General features: G+C 34.9%; 1 protein-coding gene across 7 annotated transcripts in view; it reads left to right on the top strand.

The window, feature by feature from the left end:
* The window catches only part of STRN3 (striatin 3), a 111045-nt gene that overhangs the window by 77986 nt on the left and 11954 nt on the right, over nucleotides 1-21105 (top strand). For 5 of the 7 annotated variants that reach the window (XM_003408700.4, XM_023546073.2, XM_064292373.1 and 2 more), the window contains 6 exons: nucleotides 7223-7363; nucleotides 12664-12797; nucleotides 14159-14334; nucleotides 14526-14573; nucleotides 14877-14998; nucleotides 20855-21022. In XM_003408700.4, the coding sequence (XP_003408748.1) occupies nucleotides 7223-7363; nucleotides 12664-12797; nucleotides 14159-14334; nucleotides 14526-14573; nucleotides 14877-14998; nucleotides 20855-21022 (789 nt within the window). The remainder of the gene's footprint in view (nucleotides 1-7222; nucleotides 7364-12663; nucleotides 12798-14158; nucleotides 14335-14525; nucleotides 14574-14876; nucleotides 14999-20854; nucleotides 21023-21105) is intronic. The other 2 variants (XM_010588568.3, XM_003408701.4) reach the window with 1 other exon arrangement.

The following is a 21105-nucleotide window of genomic DNA, read 5'->3' as shown; positions in this document are numbered from 1 at the left end:
AGTTTAGTACTGGATTATTTATGCTATTTACAAGCTTGACTTTTTGGTTTAAAGTTTCTTTAGAAAATGTTTGATAATGTTTGCTTCTAATTTATAATAGAAATGCCCTTTGTTTTCCTGACAAGAGTGTGACTAGCTATACCTTTTGGAGGCTTAGAAACATGAGATAAGTCAATTCAAAGTCTTTTCTAGTTGTAAGTTTTACATTTTTCTTTATTTTAAAAAATGTAAAAGCATACCTGTTCAAGTACGAATATTAGAAACATGAACTGAAACTAAGTTTAAAAAACCTTGTAGAAAAAAATGTATTTAATTTTCATAGTATATATGGTTTTGTCATCTGCCTACTTTAGGTAGTAGTTCTTAGAAACTATCGTTTCATGTCAACAAATACTCCTCTGTATGTGCTTTCAATTTCTTTTTTAACCAAACAACCCTGTTGTTGAACCCAATATGGTTAATTAGGTACAAGGGGGCTGCTAGGATCTTGGGACTCCAGAGCCATGACTTGAGGCTCTAATGCTTAGTGTTATTTTATTTATTGTCTAGATGTACTTTATTGTCCGGCCAGTCCCTTTTAGTTTTGAATTTATACCCGTTTTTTAAAAAATGGGCTAATTTATCTAATACAAATAACACATTTATTTAGATAATGTAAGAAGTATCAAGAAAAAAAATTAAATATTACCTGTAGTCCTACCACTTAGAGAATTGACTACGTTTAATATTTAGAATATTCCCATCCAGACTTTTAAAATTTTCAATAAGGATATCATAGTGTTTTGAAACTCACTGTTTTTACTTAATCTTTTTTAGTCAACTCAAATATAATACTTGTGGTTGTTTTATGATATTTCATTTTGTGGATTTAACCTAGCCTCCATTGGTAATCCTTTAGATTGTTTATTTCTTTATAGTTTTGTAAACAACACTGTCTTTAAGGTTACCTGTATAAGTAGGTACAGTGAAATCTGTGAGAGCTGGCACTCAATGCCTTGTCCAGGTATCACAAGCTTTCCACCTTTGACAGGGTGCAGCTTACTGCTTTTGTGTCGTTCTCTGTTAGTGGAAAATATTTGCAGTTTTCCTTCTCTGATAGGTTTCCACCTTATACAGATTCTGGCTTTCACAGGCTTTACTATATAAGGATGAGGTTTGCAGTACAGTGTCTCAAGAAAGAATAATTAGGAAATAATAAATTGCTTCTTTATACATTTCCTTTATGAAGTTAGGTAAATAAAAAGTTTTATCAAATACAGAGTTCTGTATGAAAATGTTGGTTCAGAGTCTTAGGCATGAAGATGAAATTTAAGGAAATAAAAACTTTTGTTTTTGGAACATGGCTTTTGATGGTCATAATCCTGGTAGATCATCAACAATTTTACATGAAACGATAATTCATGAGTTTTCTTAGCATTCTTAATGGTTCTCTAGTCATTGTTGGTTTTCGTTCTCATGTTTTCTCTGACAGAGCTTTGGATGAGTAAAGAGCTTTGTACAAATTAAACTAATTTAGAAACTAGCCTTTTTTCCTTTATCCCAAAATGTGAGTCAATCGCGCCTACTGGATCATAGCACTGTTTCCACAGATTTTTTTGGTATCTTCTTAGAGGGAAGAAAATTATTTACAATCTTCACCACATGGAATCAGCAGATACAATCAAATCTAAATGGATTTTTTTTCAAAAGGGCAAGAGAAAAGTGGGAAAATTGTCAGCTTTTTAACTTTATAAAGACTCATTCAAAATTTGACTCAAGTGGGGAAGGCTCCTAAAATCAAGTGCTAATAGATCAAGTTCATCTCTCTTTCAGCTTGTTCACCCTTCCTGGCCCTCACTTTTTCCTCCACTTAAGGCAAGAGAAAATGGCTTAGTGATAACCTTTCCTTGACCACACAATCCAGTATTTCTTTCTTGCTAAGTAAGTTATCCTTAAGAAATGTATTTAGTCTATTAATACTTCTTAAAATCAAGACCATGAAACTAGCTAGAGAGGCTTGATACAGTTATTTTGGTCTGTGCTTCAGTGGGTTAAGCTTTTTTTTCCCTTTCAGTTTTTTATTTCGATATAATTTCAGACTTCAAGGAAAGTTACAAGAATAGTACAAAGAATTCCATATACTTCGTACCCAGGTTTCTCAAATGTTAACGCTTTATCCCATTTGCTTTATCTGTTTCTCTCTCTAAATGTACACATTTATTTTATTTGAACAGTTCAGAAAGCTAATTTGCAGACGTGTGGCCCCTTCAGTACTTTAGAGTGTGTAATATATCTGCAGAGACATCTTTTTACATGACCGTAGTACAGTGATAAGAATCAGGAAATTAACGTTGATATGGTACTATTGTTTAACCCCAAGCCCTGTTGTCTTTATTTATTTTTTAAAATAATTTCTAAGCTTTCTGTAATTTTCAGGGCACAGAGTGTGGGGAGGTTCTGAATTAATACTTGGTTAAAATGTTGGTATCATAGGATTTTTCTAGCTTTGTATGATCTCCGTTTTTGCTGTATTTTGTATCTCAGTAAATAACAGCAGATTGATAATGAAAAATAACACAGTGTGTAGCATCTGAAGTAAGTGCTATTAAAGGAGCCTTTATTTAGAATATGGGAGAAGAGCCAAAAACCTTAAAGACCTCCTTTGGTCTTTGTCCATTTTTGGTTTTGGACATGGAAAGCTTGAATTATAGAATTGTAATAATCTGTTTTCTTTTGATAGTTGATCTTATTCTTATGTCTTGTTACTCATATGCTATATTATAAGTATAAAATTTGGGCTTATCAAAATATTTTATGTCCTTTCTTGAAAAGATTTCTAGGCTTTCCCCATTTAAGAGATTCATGTTCTAAGAATAAGTATCTATGTAGTTCTGATTCTTAGTGAATGGACTTGTCTTAGTTTTCCTGATTAGTCTCATCTATCCTAACTTTTCTGTCTTTTAAGTCCATAGGATCAGATTTATTTGCCATTTCCCTTCTTTCCTACTGGTGGTAGAGAATTGCTGTACATTTTCTGACTCTTGATTATCAGTTTATTGAAAAAGAGAAGCCTTTTACCTTTTTGGCATTTCTTTTTTTTTAATGTAAATTATAAATGAGCTTCCCTGGCTTATTCAGTATTTGTCATTTCCTGTTCCCCATTCAAGATGGCAGATTGTCAACAGGACCTGTAATGTTTCTGTAAAGTGTGACTTTGATTCAAATCGTGTATATATTAGGCATTTTAAGATATTTAAAGAGAAATTCTTTTGTGGCAGTGACGTGTTAAGTAGGCTTTTAAAAACCCGCGGCACACACGTAAAACATTTATGGAGATTAAGTTTCCTCTGTTTAGGAGAGGGTATAAATTCAGCAGAGTTCATGAAATGTTGTTACAGTCTCTCTAGTTTCAAATCAAAGACACCAGAATTGTTGCATAGCAAAAGAATATTCTTTTCAGCTAAGGGATTTATGTAGCTTGATTTTATACTTTTAAAATTGTCCCTTCAGGTGAGCTTAGTTATTCTTTTTCAAGAAAATATCCTAATTTGGGCATTTTGGCTAGTATCAGACAGTATCAGATTGATGCTCTTTGAGTCAGTATACTTTTTAAAAATGCAGTATCATTTTGTAGTTAGTTATTTCTCCTTAATATTGTAACGTATTTTAAGATGATAGTCGATTATCATATAAAACCTTTATTTTAATTAGAATGATAGAAAATAGGACAGATCTAGTAAGTATGACTTGACTAAATCCTTACTGTAAAATAATTCTAAAATAAGCTTGTATTTTCTAGATTGTTTTCCTGTTGGTTTCATTTCAGAATATAAGGTTGATCAACAAAGGGAAGATGCATTTAAGAAGGAGAACATTTCAGTCCAGTGAAAGAGCTATCTTATTTAAAAATAATAGTTGTGTATGGAAAGGTAAATTTTATATGTAATGAGTATATGTGTTTGTGAATAAGTGTGGATTTAAACATAGTATCACAACAGTAGTCCATAGTTTGGCTTACATACTGCGTACCGGTGTAAGCTGCCAGTGAGTCAGTTCCAACTTATGACGACCCCATGTGTATTAGAGTAGAACTGTGCTCCATAGAATTTTCAATGGCTGATTTTTTGGAAGTAAATCTTCAGACATTTCTTCCAAGGCACCTTCGAGTGGACTCAAACCACCAACCTTTCAGTTAGCCGCCGAGCACATTAACCATTTCCACCATCCAGGGACATGCTGTGTAATTAGTATGTTTTTCATTGTACTCTAATGCAGAGGGCTGTGCATTTGTATAGGATTTGGTGATCATCATAATGGTTAAGAGGGTTTTGTTTTGGAATTCATAGTTAAAAAGAAGTGTTTCTTACTGTAAGAATTAGAAAAAGTATTTCTCTTTTGATAGATTCCACCAGTGATTGGGAATCAGGTTTTTTTTATTTAATGCGAAATGACTTTTCAAATATACCTTTGAATATTGGTATTAATATTATGTGTAATATCCTTTTACATTAATACCATTACAATTTTCCCATTTTTGCTAGCCAGACTTGAAATTTTTCATTTGAATTTTGTTGCATTTAGTATAGGTAGTATATTGGGTAGGTTTAGAAAGAAAATGAAGGCACGTTAAATTTGTTGTTGAAAGAGGTTCCTCAAAATAGGTGCTAGATATGACTGTGGTTTTTGGTTATGCAACATGCTTTAATATTTTTTAGCAGCTTTTGAAAAACTGGGATTAGCACTAGGAGGTTCCATCTTTTCCTCAAGTTGGTACTATGCTACACAGAAACTAATGTTTGCCTCTAAACCCGATGTTGTGGAATTGATTCCAGCTCATAGCGGCCCTATATGTCAGAGTAGAATTGCCTCATAGGGTTTCCCAGGACCACCTGGTGGATTTGAACTGCTGACCTTTGGTTAGCAGCTGAGCTCTTAACCACTGCACCTATAGTGTGCAAAAAATATGTATATATATGTGTGTGTGTGTACATACGTATGTGTGTATATATATATAAAATTTGGGAACAGCCTCAGTTTGAAAAATGGCTTCCATGTTGTATAGAAAGATGATGACATTTTTTTTCAAGTCCTTATGTTTGACTTTAGCTCTCATATGATGAAATTACTTGCAAGATAATAGCCAGTAAAATTAAAATTTATGGTACACACAAGTTTAATAAGAATGAGCAGGGAAAATTCAACAATGGCTTCACAGAGGAGATGGAATTAGTGTGAAGGAATGGGTGGAATTTGGATAGTCCCAGGTACCTTTTAGAGAGTAGGGACATACGTTTCTGTATATGTGTAAATGTGTAAGAGGTATTCTCTTCCTTTGGAGGAATAGGCGAGGACAGAAAAATAGACAGGACAAAATGTGGTAGAAATAGGTAGGACAAAATGTGGTAGAAATAAACCTAGTGAACATTGAGGAAACTGACTTGACCGGCAAATAGGAGGATTCGTATTGTGAAGCATTAAAAAAGATTGAGTAGGAAAAATAGGATTAGATCATGAAGCACATGCAAGTAAGTACTGAATTTTAGGTAACCTTGATCCAAAGAGTGTTGAAGCATCAATTGTGGTTTCTGAGCAAGGGGTGATGTAATAAATGTGGTAATTTTAGAAAATTAATTTAGCTTCAGTATTCAAATTTGATTGAAGCCAAATGGAGTTTGGAGATAGAAAAACCCATAAAGAATTTATTGAAGTAATTCATATGAATGAAAGTCTTGATTAAAATGAAGCCAGTAGAGAAAAAGATTAACCTGTAAAATGTTTTAAAGGAGAATTTTTAACCGCCCCCGCCTTAAATTCAAGTTGAAGAGGAATTCTTAAGGTGTAGTTGCAGAATTTTAAGAACAAAACTAAACAGTGGTAGTGATATTCGTAGAAGTGGAAAGGTTAAAAAGGACAGCTATTTTGTGAGAAGGGGTGATTTTTTTCCATGTTGAGGTTAACTGATGGTTGGACATTCAGTTCACAGTAGTTAGAGAATTCGTTTACAGTCACTTAATTGTCGTGGGGAAATCCTCAGTTGACACTAAATTTCTCTTATAACTATTTTAGAAAATTGAGACAATGTGAACATACTACATACTTTATATTCAGAAGTAGAGTTGCTGAAACATTTCTAAGAAGTGAGTGGTTACTGTAAAAGAGAGCTAATAAATGTGCAGGATTCCACCTATTTCTGTTAAGTCTTATCCTCTCATTGCCTTGTATTGTATTCAGGATACAAAGTTAAGTGATAATTCCTATAAAGTTATTAACATTCAAATAGCCGTAGTGGGTTTAATAATAAGTATTATATAGCAGTCTAGTCAGTTATGTTGGTATTAGTGAATATGAGGTCATAATGTTTGACCCTGGATTTGCCTATTTTAATTGTTTTTACTTTATGTTTATTATAAAGCTTTTTTTTTTTTTTTGCTTTCCAAATTATTTTTTTCTGATACTTTTCAGATTGAATTTTCTTTCAAAACATATAAATAAGAGAAATGGTTCTCCTGTTACTTCTGAAGCCTAAAGTTAAAATGAAGAGATCCTACGGTACTGCAGAAATTTTGAGTTTTGTATATTTTGGTCTGAATTATCTAGGCAGCAGGAGAAATTTCCCCCTTAAATCTATGGCCTGTGGTGGTATTGACTTTTTATATCATTACAAAAAATGCAGAAAGTTCATGGGTAGGTCAAGATTTTCAAATTTGGACAAGGTAAAAAAGTATTTTGAGAGAAATTGGGGTTGATTTATTAATGATAAATTTGTGCTAATGTGCCAGGAAAAAATCCACACAAACACCAGGGAAAGTTAATAGTTTGTTGCACCCTCATAAAAATCATCTGTACTTATTCCTTTGTTAACTTTTTAAAATAGTGAATTAAGTTGAAAAGCCTGTGTCTTACTCTTTATATTGTTAAACATTAACCATAAACACCAAAATTTTCCTTTATTTTTATGGTACCTTCTGTGTCTGTTAGTTTACAGAACTTTGGTTGAATAACAGAAGATTCTATTGTTTATATGTAACACACTACTGTTCAGCAGTGTGTATCTTAAATATTTAAACCCTTTTTAATGTCTTTTTTGTTGGATGGTATGGAAAATTTATGACTTCGATACCTGATACTTTTATAAGCAGAACTTAAAAATGGCCTATTTTGTTAGCAAATATGGTTTTAAAGGCTGCTAGCAAGTCAAGCGGTAGCCATTAAATGAACCTCTACTGCTGACATTAATTTACAGGGGTCAACAGGACAAAACTCTACGACATGATAGCTGATCTGGGAGATGATGAGCTGCCTCACATCCCTTCAGGAATCATTACACAGTCTAGGTCACCCTCCACTAGAATGACTGGTCATGAAGGTGCAAGAGCAGAGGAAGGTACAAAATTCAGCTACCATGTTTGTTTACATTGCAGAAGATGTTAATTCCAAATTACATCTCCATGATATTGCAAATTTGTTGCTGTTTGAATATAATTAGAAGAATTTTAAATGATCTTCAGAGAAGTTGGACAAGCTTTTGGTGCAGTAGTCTCAGATTTTGAGATTTTGGGCTTCTGTTTCTTTATATTTTGTTATTAATGTTAGGAGCAGTTATTTCTGTCATAGGTCAATTCAGAGTATTGTTTCTGAAGTTTAGCTTACAGCTCTAGTAGCAGTAAAATAGTAATTTTAAAAAATAGAAAAGAATTATTACATATAGAAAACAACTATTAGTCGTTTTTGTCATATTGCTTGACTTTAGTGACTAAATAGTTGTCATTTATTAGGGGTCAACTAAATGCCAGGCATTGTGCTTGGAACTTTACATGTATTTTATTAATAAATATATATGTAACTACTGCCTAATTTAATCATTCTACGACAGGGTAGCATCCATTATTCCTCAATTTGGTAGCAGTATATACTTTCTGGAAATGAATTTTTTTTAATTTGCCTAAACCAAAAGTTGTAGGAAATGAAAGTACCGTACTTAAGTATTTTCTCTGGAATTTGTTTTAGCCAAAGATAGGTAGCTGCATTTGATTAATTTATAATTCTAGGTCTAGATCCCAAGTAATTAGACTGAATTATTACCAAAAGTTATTGTGATGTGTGAGATATATATTAGATAATTTATTATCTACTAATTTGTTAAAGGAAACCCTGGTGGCATAGTGGTTAAGTGCTACGGCTGCTAACCAAAGGGTCGGCAGTTTGAATCCGCCAGGCGCTCCTTGGAAACTCTATGGGGCAGTTCTACTCTGTCCTGTAGGGTCGCTATGAGTCGGAATCAACTCGACGGCCCTGGGTTTGGCTTTGGTTTGGTAATTTGTTACATGGATTGAATTCCATTGGTACTCCTGCTTTTGCTGTATAAGGTGATTTGTTTGACACTTCAGTCAAAAACTTTTAAATGCTCCTTGTTCTCTTTAAGAGTTTTCTGGTAGCACATTTTGCTTACAGTTTAAGAGTTTAGCATTTTTTCCTTATTACAGTCATCTCTGAAAGCATTTACTAACCACCATAATCTGTAAAAATTTGAAGAAGAATTAAGAAAATCACTAAAATAATAAAAGGAAACCAAAAAGTACTAAAGCATGAATAGCACCAGAAGAAGTAAACTAGTCTGTTGGTTTTTCTAGATCTTTTCTCCAGTATTTAGCTATTTTCATGTTTTACTTTAGACAGTATTTAAAAATGAATATACTGAGTCCATTATTTTTCATTTTATGCGTTTAGTAGCTATTTAGCTTCTTTGGTCTATTTTGCTGAATAATGCATAGGAAAACTTGCTAAAATTTTAGTAATTAATGTACATTGAGCAAAAGAAAACCCTGGTGGTATAGTGGTGAAGAGCTACGGCTGCTAACCAAAAGGCCGGCAGTTTGAATCCACCAGGCACTCCTTGGAAATGGCAGTTCTACTCTGTCCCGTATAGTTGCTGTGAGTCAGAATCGACTTGATGGCAATGGGTTTGGGGTTTTTTGTTTCTTGTTTTTTTTGAGCAAAAAGATTTTACAGTAGATTTTAGTTTGAGGTAAACCCACATTTAAATGTTTCAAACCACTGACCTGTGGAAAAAGCCAGTCAAGGCCTACTCTGTGCAAAACCATTTAGAGCTGTGTGTGTGTGTATCTGTATCTGTATGTGTGTTTTTAAAGAAAAAATGTAAAATCATTTCTTTTTTATTACAAATAGTAACTATGAAATAATTTTAAAATAACTAGTAAATACATTGGTTTAATATTAAGCACGGTTAAGGGGGGCCCGAGAACCCTGGTGGTGCAGTGGTTGTCATTTATTGGGGGTCAACTAAATGCCAGGCATTGCACTTGTCTGCCATCCAAAAGGTCAGCAGTTGGAACCCACCAGCCACTCTGTGGAAGAAAGTTGTGGCAGTCCACTTCTGTAAAGATCACAGCCTTAGAAACCCTATGGGGCAGTTCTGCTCTATCCTGTAGGGTCACTATGAGTCACAGTTGACTTGAGGGCAGTGAGTTTGGTTTTTGGTTGGAAGGAGATCCCAGAAGGAGAAGACAGGATAAAAACTGGGCCAGAGCAACACAGTAGCCTGGTGTTTGCAAAAGCCATGTAGGTCAGTGATATGTTTCTTGATAGTTGGAAGAAGGAGAGAGGAAATAATTTGGTAAACATGAACCTCATTATACTTTTCAAAGGGTAAATCTTATTAGAATTTGTTATTTAAGGAGATTTGAATTCTGCTGAGAGCTAAGAAAGGAGCATTAGAGTTCATAATCTCTTACTTATTTTCAATGGCAACCCTCAACTTCGTGCTTTCCTGTTGAAATCCCATATCATACCTCATTTTATAAAAAAAAAAAGTTCTGTTTCAACGGAAGATCCTTGTACATTACAACATTTCAGAGTATTGTTGCTAAAGGCCTCAGACGTATCAGGTCACCACTGGCATAAATGGAATCATTTATTGGGTGTATTGGTTCTTAAGGTTTGAAAAAATTGGAGGAGAAAGGAAGGGTTTGTTACGTAAGCTACAGTTTTCTTGATTATAGTGTCATCAAAAGAAGGATTAGTTATAGAAGTACAAAAAGGACCTTGTTGAAAGATCTTTTGGTAGTCCCTAAGATTGCCGTAAGAGTGTTCTTAAATTGCTGGAACAAATCTCTTACGCTACCTACTAAAAAGTGTCATAATTTCCACCACCAAAGTAGAAGCTACTTTTAATCATTTTATCTTTCATTGAGTTGGTAATAATATTTTTAATGCTTATATAACCATGTGCTGTAGTAGGTAACTTTTATTAACAGTAATTGAATGATTTTATAGAAGCTAATTTCCTCTGCAGAGAAACAAAGGAAAACAAATTGAGTATCTGCTGTGATTACCACATGCAACACTTATGAGCGATTATGGAAAACAGAAATAAAAGCTTAAAAGATTTTTTTCCACGTAGATACATATGTAAATAAGTGCTGAGTGATCAGGATAGCTTGCTATATATAAATAAATATACATGTGTATGTACAGTTAAGGAGCCCTGGTGGTGCAGTTGTTAAAACATTCAGCTGCAAACCCAGAGATCCTTGGTTTGCACCGACCAGCTTCTCTGTGGGAGAAAGATGTGGCAGTCTGCTTCCATAAAGGTTACAGCCTTGGGCACTGTGGTGGCAGTTTTCATCTGTCCTATAGGGTTGCAGTAAGTCAAAATCGACTCACCAGCAACAGGTTTGGGTTTGATATATACAGTTAGGGAGAGAAATGCATTCATATGTCTAATTACAGACAAATATGATACTAATTTTTTGTTTAATCATTTAATCCAATATTTCAGTAAATCTAGCTAATACTGCCCAACACTTCCCTTAGCGTGTCCCTAAATTTGTCGGTGTCTGACCAGAATTATCTCTGTACTGCAAAGAGAATATGTAAAAATGCAAAAAAATATTATGTTATCTTATTGGAATTTTATCAAGATTTAGGGTAGTGAATGATTGTATAATTGTGAGTGGGAGGTATTGTGGCATTTTGTTTTAGCTTGTCATAGAAACAAATTATGAATCTAAAGGTAAAACATCTCTCTGTACTGGCTAAAAATGCTTTGAGTAAATATTTTCTAGTGAAGTTTATATAACTTTTTAAACATAATTTTAAACTCTTGATTTTATAGTTCTTTGTTGCTGGTATTACTGATATCTGCATAGGAATGAATGATCCATGCCACAGATTGTTCACATTCAACACGTATAGCCATTGAAAGATTAAATTAACTACTGCTTAGTATCCCTATGTATATTTTCTATCAGATTTCAAGTTTACTCTGGATTAGTTGTTGACTCACAGCTTCATTTTAGCAGTATTATTGAGGACCTTATTTGAGTCAAATTATATGACTGACTTTGATGTGGTAAAATAATTAAGGTGTTCTAAATAAAGATTAGTTTTACTTTTGCCGTAGTATATATCTAGAAGTCATTGAACTGTATTTTTTCAGAATCATCTTCAGTAGTATTAATGATGACTGTCAGATTTCATTACACCTGTTGTTTCTTGTAGTATATTAAATTTATATCATTTTTATATAAATTTTTCAGAACTGATGATCAGCTTGAGTTTTTATGTAACGTTTCCCTTTAAAATTTGCTCATCAATGTTAAATGTGTTTGATATGATATATTGTATTATAATGACTTTCCCCTTGCATCATAGGGTTACAATTTTGCTTTCAAAGCATGTGTATGAAATGATATTGAGAATTATTGCTTACACCATAACTGTTAGAGCAAAATATTCATAAAATAGTATACTTAAATTATGGCAGAGTTTGGTTTTAATTGGTCAACACTATGTATAGAGAAAAAAACACATTTTAAATAATTTAATCAGAACTCTTAATATTAAATGGAAAGCTGTAATAATTCATACAATATACAGAAAAAGACTAAGAAAAATGAAACTTTCACCTGAGTTTAGTTTGAAACTAAGATGGCAAGTAATTCTGATCAGAAACTTAAAGTTACATATTTAGTTGATACAGATGAGTTGCTTCATTTTAGAAGTATCATGGTAAATAAACATGGAAATTAAAAATCATAGTCAAAGTTTTAAAGCTAGAAGGCATTCTGAAGAGCACATGAATTAAGGTTGGGCAGAAAGGCAACTGACATTATTGCTGCTCCTGGTAGAATCTGAGCAATTAAGGCTTCCTTTCAGTAAGCTGATAACGTTGTGTAGCAGGCTGTTTTAGCAACAGTTTATTTTTGAATGCTTGTATTAATTTTATCAGGGACTAGCATACCTAGCAATTTTAAGCAAATATATTGTAAAGCAAAAGGATTTAGGAGCAGGAGATCTGATGCCCATGAATAGCTAGTATCTGATATTTAGCTCCTTCATTTAATTAAAGTGTGTTCTATTTTTTATTTAACATGTGTAGTTAAAAGTGTACACATGATGGAGCTGGAGAAGGATTTAAATAGAAAAGGTTTTTATGCCCCACCTCTGGAATAGTATATCTATTTGTAGAAGGTTATGTTGCAGTTCTACATGTTTGTTTATTACCACCCGGTAAATAGGATTTTTTGGGTGGAAGAAATAAGGAGGGAAAATAAAAATAATGTTACTGAATATTGTAACTGTTAAGTGCTTACATTTCCCCCACAATATTGTCTTGTACTGTATGATTTTTCAGCATTTAAGAAGCGGTTTTGTTCTTTATAGCTGAACCAATAACGTTTCCATCTGGAGGAGGCAAGTCATTTATTATGGGTTCTGATGATGTTTTGTTAAGTGTACTGGGCCTTGGAGACCTTGCAGACTTGACGGTAACAAATGATGCAGACTATAGTTATGATGTAAGTGCAGTTTTATTTTTAATTTTTTTAATGATTTAATAGAAGGCTCATTATTGGAATCACTTCTAACTAATGCAGAATTAATATCAAGGTGCATGGAGAAGATAAGTTTAAAATAACTGTGTCAATGTGTTGATTTGAAGTGACGTTTTTGTTTTTTTTTTTTAAATAACTGCTTTCTTTGTGGTGTTTAAATTCTTAGGTATTGTGGTAGATTAGCGAGGAGTTTGGGATGATTACCTTAAAATGTTGGTAGATAAATGTCTGTCGTAAGTAGTCAACTCTCAATTATCTATACAAATTAAGCCATGGTTTTGGTGTTAACAAGAAAAAAAAATAGATCACATATTTGCATTTAGGATATTTCTTAAAAAGCATGTTTTATTTTTGAACTTTTATTTTCTTAAGGATAATGTTAAAGTTAGCTTGCATTGTTTCCTGAATACTTAGCTACTCCTTCATTAGAGGGGTAAAGAGGATGAGGAAGATGGGAAGGACAGTGTTAGAAGTGAAATTAGTCTTGGGTGAAATTTGATTCTAGAAAATTAACACTCAATTGAGAGTTAACTATACTTGTTTAGATTTTATGTTAATTTTGCAATTTTTTTGCTAATTAAATATCTTTCATTTTATAATGAATATCTTTTTTTTTTTTTTTTTTTTACATTTTTTCCTTGTTAGAGTACTTCTCAGAGAGGTCAGCCTTGGTGGGCTGGATTATTCTCATTAATATTTTTAAAGTATATAAACAATTAGATTTTAGTAAACTTATGACTGCTTTACAAGTGGTTGCACAGCCTGTGTTGACAGATAGAGAAATGAAGGTAAAAGACAACCTCTGTCAATATCAACATTAGTGAAAGTGGGATGAAAATATTGAAGTATCTTTAGTTCAAATTTGGAAAGTACTTTATCTTGCTGCTTTTAAAAATTTCTCATGCTAACAAATTTCCTAATGATAATGGTACTGTTATTACTGTACTCTTGGATTTTTGGCAATAATTTATACAATTTTTAATGTTTTCGTTTAAAGTATTGCAGCAGTGGTAGTTATTGCATTGTTCTCACCTGACGTATAATAGGAGCTTTGGGGTTTAGCTTGAAGATCAGATTAAAACAGATTAAGGGGCTCTTCATTTGATCTAGGTATTTGAAAGGCTAATGATATTATTGTTTTTAGTTCTTAAATGATAAAAATGTGTTGTTGTGTTATAAAGTTTTTAAGATACATTATATTTCCACTGGACATTTTAGCAAAACAGTTTTTAGTATATGGTTTAAACACATCAAAAACAAAGAATTCCACATGTCTATCCATTTACTACTTTTACCACTACATTTTGCTCTGTCTTTGTTTTTAGTTGCCTGCCAATAAAGATGCCTTTCGAAAGACATGGAACCCCAAGTATACGCTACGTAGCCATTTTGATGGAGTACGGGCATTAGCTTTTCATCCTGTAGAACCTGTGCTGGTTACTGCCTCTGAGGACCACACTCTGAAACTTTGGAACTTGCAGAAAACAGTTCCTGCCAAAAAGCAAGTATTTTAATGTTAGCCTGTTTGTTTGTTTTTTTTTTTTCCTTCAGTTTTGCTAATAATTATAGGTTAATCATTTCTCTTTACTATCCCATATGTTTTATGCACACATTTGATCTTACCCAATGACTTTTTAATATCAACCAGTGATTTATCATTATTTAATTGCCTTTTCTCCACCCCTCTTTTAGGAGTGCCTCTTTAGATGTAGAGCCTATCTACACATTTAGGGCCCACATGTAAGTTTTCTTGAATTCTTATTTAATTTGCACTTTTGGTTACTGTTAACTGTTAATTATTCATCGATAAACATTGTGATTTTCTCATAATGTTTGTTTTATATTAGAAAAGGCATATTCGTTGAATAATATGTCATTTGATTAGCAGTTACCTTGGTGAGAACATAATCAGTATTATTCAAATGTATATATTTACCCTAAACCATTTTTAGATTCCACATAAATTTAGAAATTTGGGGATGAGGGTGTGGATTTCCTCTTAGGCTTTATAATTAACTTTTTCCCTTTTTTTTTTTCTAATAGTGGCCCTGTTCTGTCATTAGCTATTAGTTCTAATGGAGAGCAGTGTTTCAGTGGTGGTATTGACGCAACCATCCAGTGGTGGAATATGCCTAGCCCTAATGTGGATCCTTATGATACGTATGGTAAGTAAAAGGCTCGAAACATATTTTTTGAAGTTAATGGAGACTATAAAAATAAATACCTCAAATATTATGATGAGTTTTTTTTTCCTGGTTTTTGTTGTTGAGAATATACACGGCAAAACATACACAAATTCAACTCTTTTCTGCATGTACAATTCAGTGACATCAGTTACGTTCTTCAAGTTGTGCAGCCATCCTCACCCTCCTTTCTGAGTTGTTCCTTCCCCATTAATATAAACTCACTACCTTCTCAGGTTCTTATCTAATTTTTTGAGCTGCTGCTGTCAATTTGATCTCATGTAGATAGTTCTTAGAAGAGCATAATGCTCAAGGCAGACCTTTTTTGCTACTTAAGCTAAACTATTATTTGGTTTTAAGAAGAGTTCAGGGGATTTTTTTGGTTTAAGGTTTAAAGATTGTCTCAAGGCAATAGTTGCGGGATTTATCCTGCCTCCATGGCTCCAGCAAGTCTAGAGTCAATGACAGTTTGAGATTCTGTTCTGTATTTTACGCCTTTTGATCAGGATTCGTGTGCAGGATCTTAGATCAAAATGTTCAGTAATGGTAGCCAGGCATCATCTAATTCTTCTGGTCTCATGGAAAAGGAGGTAGTTGTTCCTGGATGCCACACATTCCGTTTCCTGCTCCTGTACCTGACTCTCCTCCCTCTGTTGGCACCAGGCGAATAGTTACCACAAGGTGTCTTAGGCTGTGTTTTCTAGAGAAGCAAAACTGTAAAGCGTATAAATATATGCGTGAACTGCAACCTGCACGATCTGGAGACCAGAAGAACTAGATGGGTGCCTGGCTACTCCTACTGACTACACTGACTGGGATCACAAAAGAGGATTCCTGACAAAGCAGGAGAAAAATGTAGAACAGAAAATCAATTTCACAAAAAAAGACCAGACTTACTGGTCTGACAGCGACTGAAGGAACCCCTTAGACTATGACCCTAGACATGCTTCTGACCTGAAACCGAAGCCATTCCAAGGACCACCTTTCTGCCAGATGCTAGACAGGCCCATAAAATAAACAGTAGTACCTGAGAGGATTGTGTTTCTTAGAACTATCAGTTGTATAAGATCAAAAGGACAATATTTGCCCAAACGCAAAGATGAGAAGGAGGGAAGGGGTAGAAAATCCAAATGAAGCGGGGAACTAGGGTGGAAATGGGGAGAGTGTTGACATATTTTGGGAAATGCAGCCAATGTCATGGAGCACTTTATGTACAAACTGTTGAATGAGAAACTAATTTGCTCTGTAAACTTTGACCTAAAGCATAAAAAATAGGAGGCAGGGCCAAGATCGCGGAGTAGTCAGACACTTCCAGGGATCCCTCTTACAACAAAAACTCGAAAAAACAAATGAAACGATTATACTTAGGACAAGCTAGGAGCCCTGAACATCAAAGGCAAAGTTAGAAAACAGACTGAGCAGCAGGAGGATGGGGGGAGACGGTTCAGAAACGGAGAGGAGTAGCCAGACCCGAATTGCCAGGAACACTCAGGCACCATTTCCAGGAGTGACTATGGCGGCTGGTGGTAGCATTTGGCCACAGTTTTCTCAGGGGAAAACAGCCAGCTGTACAGGCTACTCACAACTCTGGAACCAGGGAATAACGGCGCTCTCGGCAAAAGCTAAATACTTGCATACATTTTACTGCACCCCAGCCCCCAAGCTGGGTTCAGTGGCTGTTGATTTCTTTGGGCCTGAGATAGGCCCTGCCACGCTCCCTGAGCCATCCTTCTAGCCTTGGAGAAGGAATAAATTCACAATTGAGGGAAAAGATAATCTGCCAGATCCACTAACCTGGCGAGCTCAGGACAGAAGTAGCTCCTGTCCAGGCGTAAATGGTCCGTGGGCCTTGAATACCTTTTGCCCCTGCATGGACCTGTATGGGCCTATTTCAGGAGAATAGGCCCTTGTTGGAAGACTGTAACTGTTTCAGCTGTATGGTGGAGAGGTGGGTGTTTGATGTTTGACACTGCTTTGCCTATTAAACAGGGTCCTCACCTACCCACATCAGGGGCCTAAGGACTGGTGGCTCCACCCATGTCGCTCAGCCACCTGCAACAGGGGTCCAAGGATAACTGGTACCTCAGTTCTTAAAACCAAAAGCATTGTGTGGCCATGGTCCATCTGCAGAACCCACCCACCTGTGTGCTCTAGGGACCAGGGATACGCTTTCCTCACAGACATTCAGGACAGTTGTTAGCTCCCTGCCTTGTTCAGAGCGTGATCCCCTGCTGCAACCAGATACCTGTACCTATATCAATCACCCTGCCCCTCTGAGACTGTAGGACAGAGCACGTACCACACACTTGATGACCAGGTACCTGGACACCTGAGCTGAATCCATACAAGAAAAGTGAATGGACTCCTAGGGTGATATACTTGAAAACACTTCTAGCCATCTGGTGACAGGATGTTAGAGCTTCAAAGGCAAAAATAATCAAGCTAGCTCACTCAAGCAACCTATTTGGGTATATCAAAAGAAAATAAAGCAAGAATCTAGGATACAGTAAGCAAACATAAACTGATACAATAATTTATAGATGGCTCAGAGACAACAATCTATCAGATCACATAAAGAAGCAGAGCATGATCGCTTCAACAAGCGCTCAAAACAAAGAATCAATGATCATCTGGATGAAGGTGCCTTCCTGAAATTACCAGATGCAGAATACAAAGGATTAATATACAGAATTTTTCAAGACATCAGGAGGGAGATCAGGCAATACGCAGAACAAGCCAAGGAACACACAGATAAAGCACTTGAAGAAATTAAAAACTTTATTCAAGAACAATGAAAAATTTAATAAGCTGCAAGAATCCATAGAGAGACAGCAATCAGAAATTCAGAACACTGACAATAAAATTACAGAATTAGACAACTCAATAGAAGGAGGAGCAGAACTGAGCAAGTGGGAGGCAGAATTTGTGAGCTCGAAGATAAAGCACTTGGCACCAATATATTTGAAGAAAAATCTGATAAAAGAATTAAAAAAAATAAAGAAACCCTAAGAATTATGTGGGACTCTATCAAGAGAAATAACCTACAAGTGATTGGAGTATCAGAATGGGGAGGGATAACAGAAAATAGAGAGTTGTTGAAGATTTGTTGGCAGAAAACTTCCCTGATATTGTCAGAGATGGGAAGATATCCAAGATGCTCGTCAAACTCCACATAAGGTAGATAGATCTTAAAAGAAAGTCACCAAGACGTATAATCAAACTTTCCAAAACCAAAGATAAAAAGATAGTTTTCAGAGCAGCTAGGGATAAATGAGAAGTCACTTACAAATGAGAGTCAACAAGAATAAGCTTAGACTACTCGGCAGAAACCACGCAAGCCAGAAGGCAACGGGATGACTCATACAAAGCATTGGAGGAAAAAAAATTGCCAGCCAAGAATCATATATCCAGCAAAACTGTCTCTCAAATATGAAGGTGTAATTAGGACATTTCCAGATAAACAGAAGTTTAAGGAATTCATAAAAACCAAACCAAAACTACAAGAAATACTAAACCGAGTTCTGCGGTTAGAAAATGAGTAGTATCAGATATCAACCCAAGACTGGAACACAGGACAAAGCAACCAGATGTCAACCCAGATAGGGAAATCACAAAAATAAACCAAGATTTAAAAAACGCCCAAAGCAGGGAAACAGCGATGTCATTATGTAAAAGAAGACAATATTAAAACAATAAAGAGAAGCTAAGAAATGTAGTCATAGATCTTTTATATGGAGAGGAAGACAGGGTGATATAAAGAAGTAAAAGTTAGGCTTGAACATAGAAAAATAAGGGTAAATATTAAGGTAACCACAAGGGAAACTAACAATCCTACTTATCAAATACAAGAAAAAAATACTCAGCAGAAGCAAAATCAACAACAGTAAGAGGAAAAGACAATATATAAAGATAACTACTCGGCACAAAAAACTTAAGTGGGAAAAAGAAACTGTCAACAACGCACAAAAAAGACATCAAAATGGCAGCACTAAACTCATACCTTTGTGTAATTACACTAAATGTAAATGGACTTAATGCACCAATGGAGAGTGGCAGAATGGATAAAAAAACACGGTCCGTCTATGTGTTACCTACAAGAGACACAGCTCACACTTAGAGACAAACAAACAAAAACTCAAAGGATGGAAAAAATATATCAAGCAAAGAACGATCAAAAAAAGCAGGAGTGGCAATATTAATTTCTGACAAAATAGACTTTAAAGTTAAATCCACCACAAAGGATAATGAAGGACAGTATATAATGATTAAAGGGAAAACATACCAGGAGGATATAACCATATTAAATAATTATGTACGCAGTGACAGGGCTGCAAGATACATAAAACAAACTCTATCAGCATTGAAAAGTGAGGTAGACAACTCCACAATTATAGTAGGAGACTTCAGCACACCACTTTTGGTGAAGGAGAGAACATCCAGAAAGAAGCTCAGTAAAGACAATGGAATATCTAAATGCCGCAGTCAACCAACTTGACCTCATAGACGTATGAAGAACACTCCACCCAACAGCAGCCAAGTATACTTTATTTTCTAGTACACATGGAACATTCTCTAGAATAGACCACATATTAGGTAATAAAGCAAGCCTTAGCAGAATCCAAAACATCGAAATCTTACAAAGCATCTTCTCTGACCATAATAAGGCCACAAAAGTAGAAAACATAAAAAATAAGTAAACGGGAGGTAAAAAGTATATTGACTGAATATGCTTTTCTAGTGTTTGCGGAAAGCGGATGTTTAAGCCGAGGGATTTTTGTGGGGTGCATTTGTTTGCTATAGGAATGGTTCCATGGAGGAGAATATGACAGTGTAGTAGAGAGAGGGTAAACATGAAAGCAAGTTGGTAAGCTAAATGGAATCCAGAATATACGTGATGGAATTAGTCTTTGATAGGAAAACAATTCCATACTTGTATCTGGAAGCAAGGAGAAGATGGTTTTAGATACCAGTGGATTTATAGATTGAGTAGCAGGAAAACAGGGGAGGGATTCCTATTTCAATGTTTAAACTTTCTCAGTGAAGTATAAGGGATGATATTCAAGAGGAAGGGACCTTGGGAACTGTGAGAATTGTAGAGGCAATAAGAAATATTCATGGAAAGTGGGAGAAAGCATTTACTAGAGAAACAGGATTAGTAGGCGAACAATGCCCAGCATTATTACCCATCAGCTATCTGTCAGTTGATAAATAAAATGTTGTCTAGCCATACAGTGGAATATTATTTGGCATTGAAAAGAAATGAAGTACTGATACCATGCTACAATATGGATGAACCTTGAAAACATTATGTTAAGTAAAAGAAGCTAGTTTTGAATGGCCACATATGGTTTGATTTCATTTGTTTGAAATATCCAGAGTAGGCAAATCTATAGGCACAAAGTGGACCCGAGTTTGCCAAGGATTGTGGAAAGGGGGCAGGGCAATTGGGGAAAAACGGCCAAATGATGAAAATGTTCTAATATTAAAGTGATTGTCGTAATGGTTTCACAACTGTATGAGCATAATATAAACCATTGAATTGTACACTTCAAATGCGTGAGTTGTGTGGTATTATGAATTCTGTCCAAAGCTATAAAAAAAAAAAAAAGTATATGTTCTTTACTGAAAATTGGGAAAATACAGAAAAGTATAGAGGGAGTAACAGTAACTCATGTAACTCCACCTCTTGGTGGCAGCCACTGTGTACACTTTGGCTTATTTTCTTATGGCATTTATGTATGGCTTTGTATTTAAGTATATGGTAAATTATCTTTCTGTACCAAAGCATTTCTTTTTAATTGTTTTCTTTTAGCTAATTTGTTTCTTTGTTTCTTCCAGAGCCAAATGTCCTAGGTGGCACTTTAGTTGCTCATACAGATGCAGTCTGGGGTCTTGCTTACAGTGGTATAAAAAATCAGTTACTGTCTTGTTCAGCAGATGGCACTGTTAGGTTATGGAATCCACAAGAAAAATTGCCATGTATTTGCACTTATAATGGAGATAAGGGTAAGTATATTTTGCTGTAATGAAAAAAAGGTAATTTTTTTTGGTTGAAATTGGGAAGATAGAAAAGACGAAGCAATTGATTT

The sequence above is a fragment of the Loxodonta africana genome, chromosome 10 (genome assembly GCF_030014295.1).
Source record: "Loxodonta africana isolate mLoxAfr1 chromosome 10, mLoxAfr1.hap2, whole genome shotgun sequence".
NCBI classification, from domain to species: domain Eukaryota; kingdom Metazoa; phylum Chordata; class Mammalia; order Proboscidea; family Elephantidae; genus Loxodonta; species Loxodonta africana.
The sequence above is the reverse complement of the archived record's forward strand: the minus strand, read 5'-3'. Positions and strand labels throughout refer to the sequence as shown.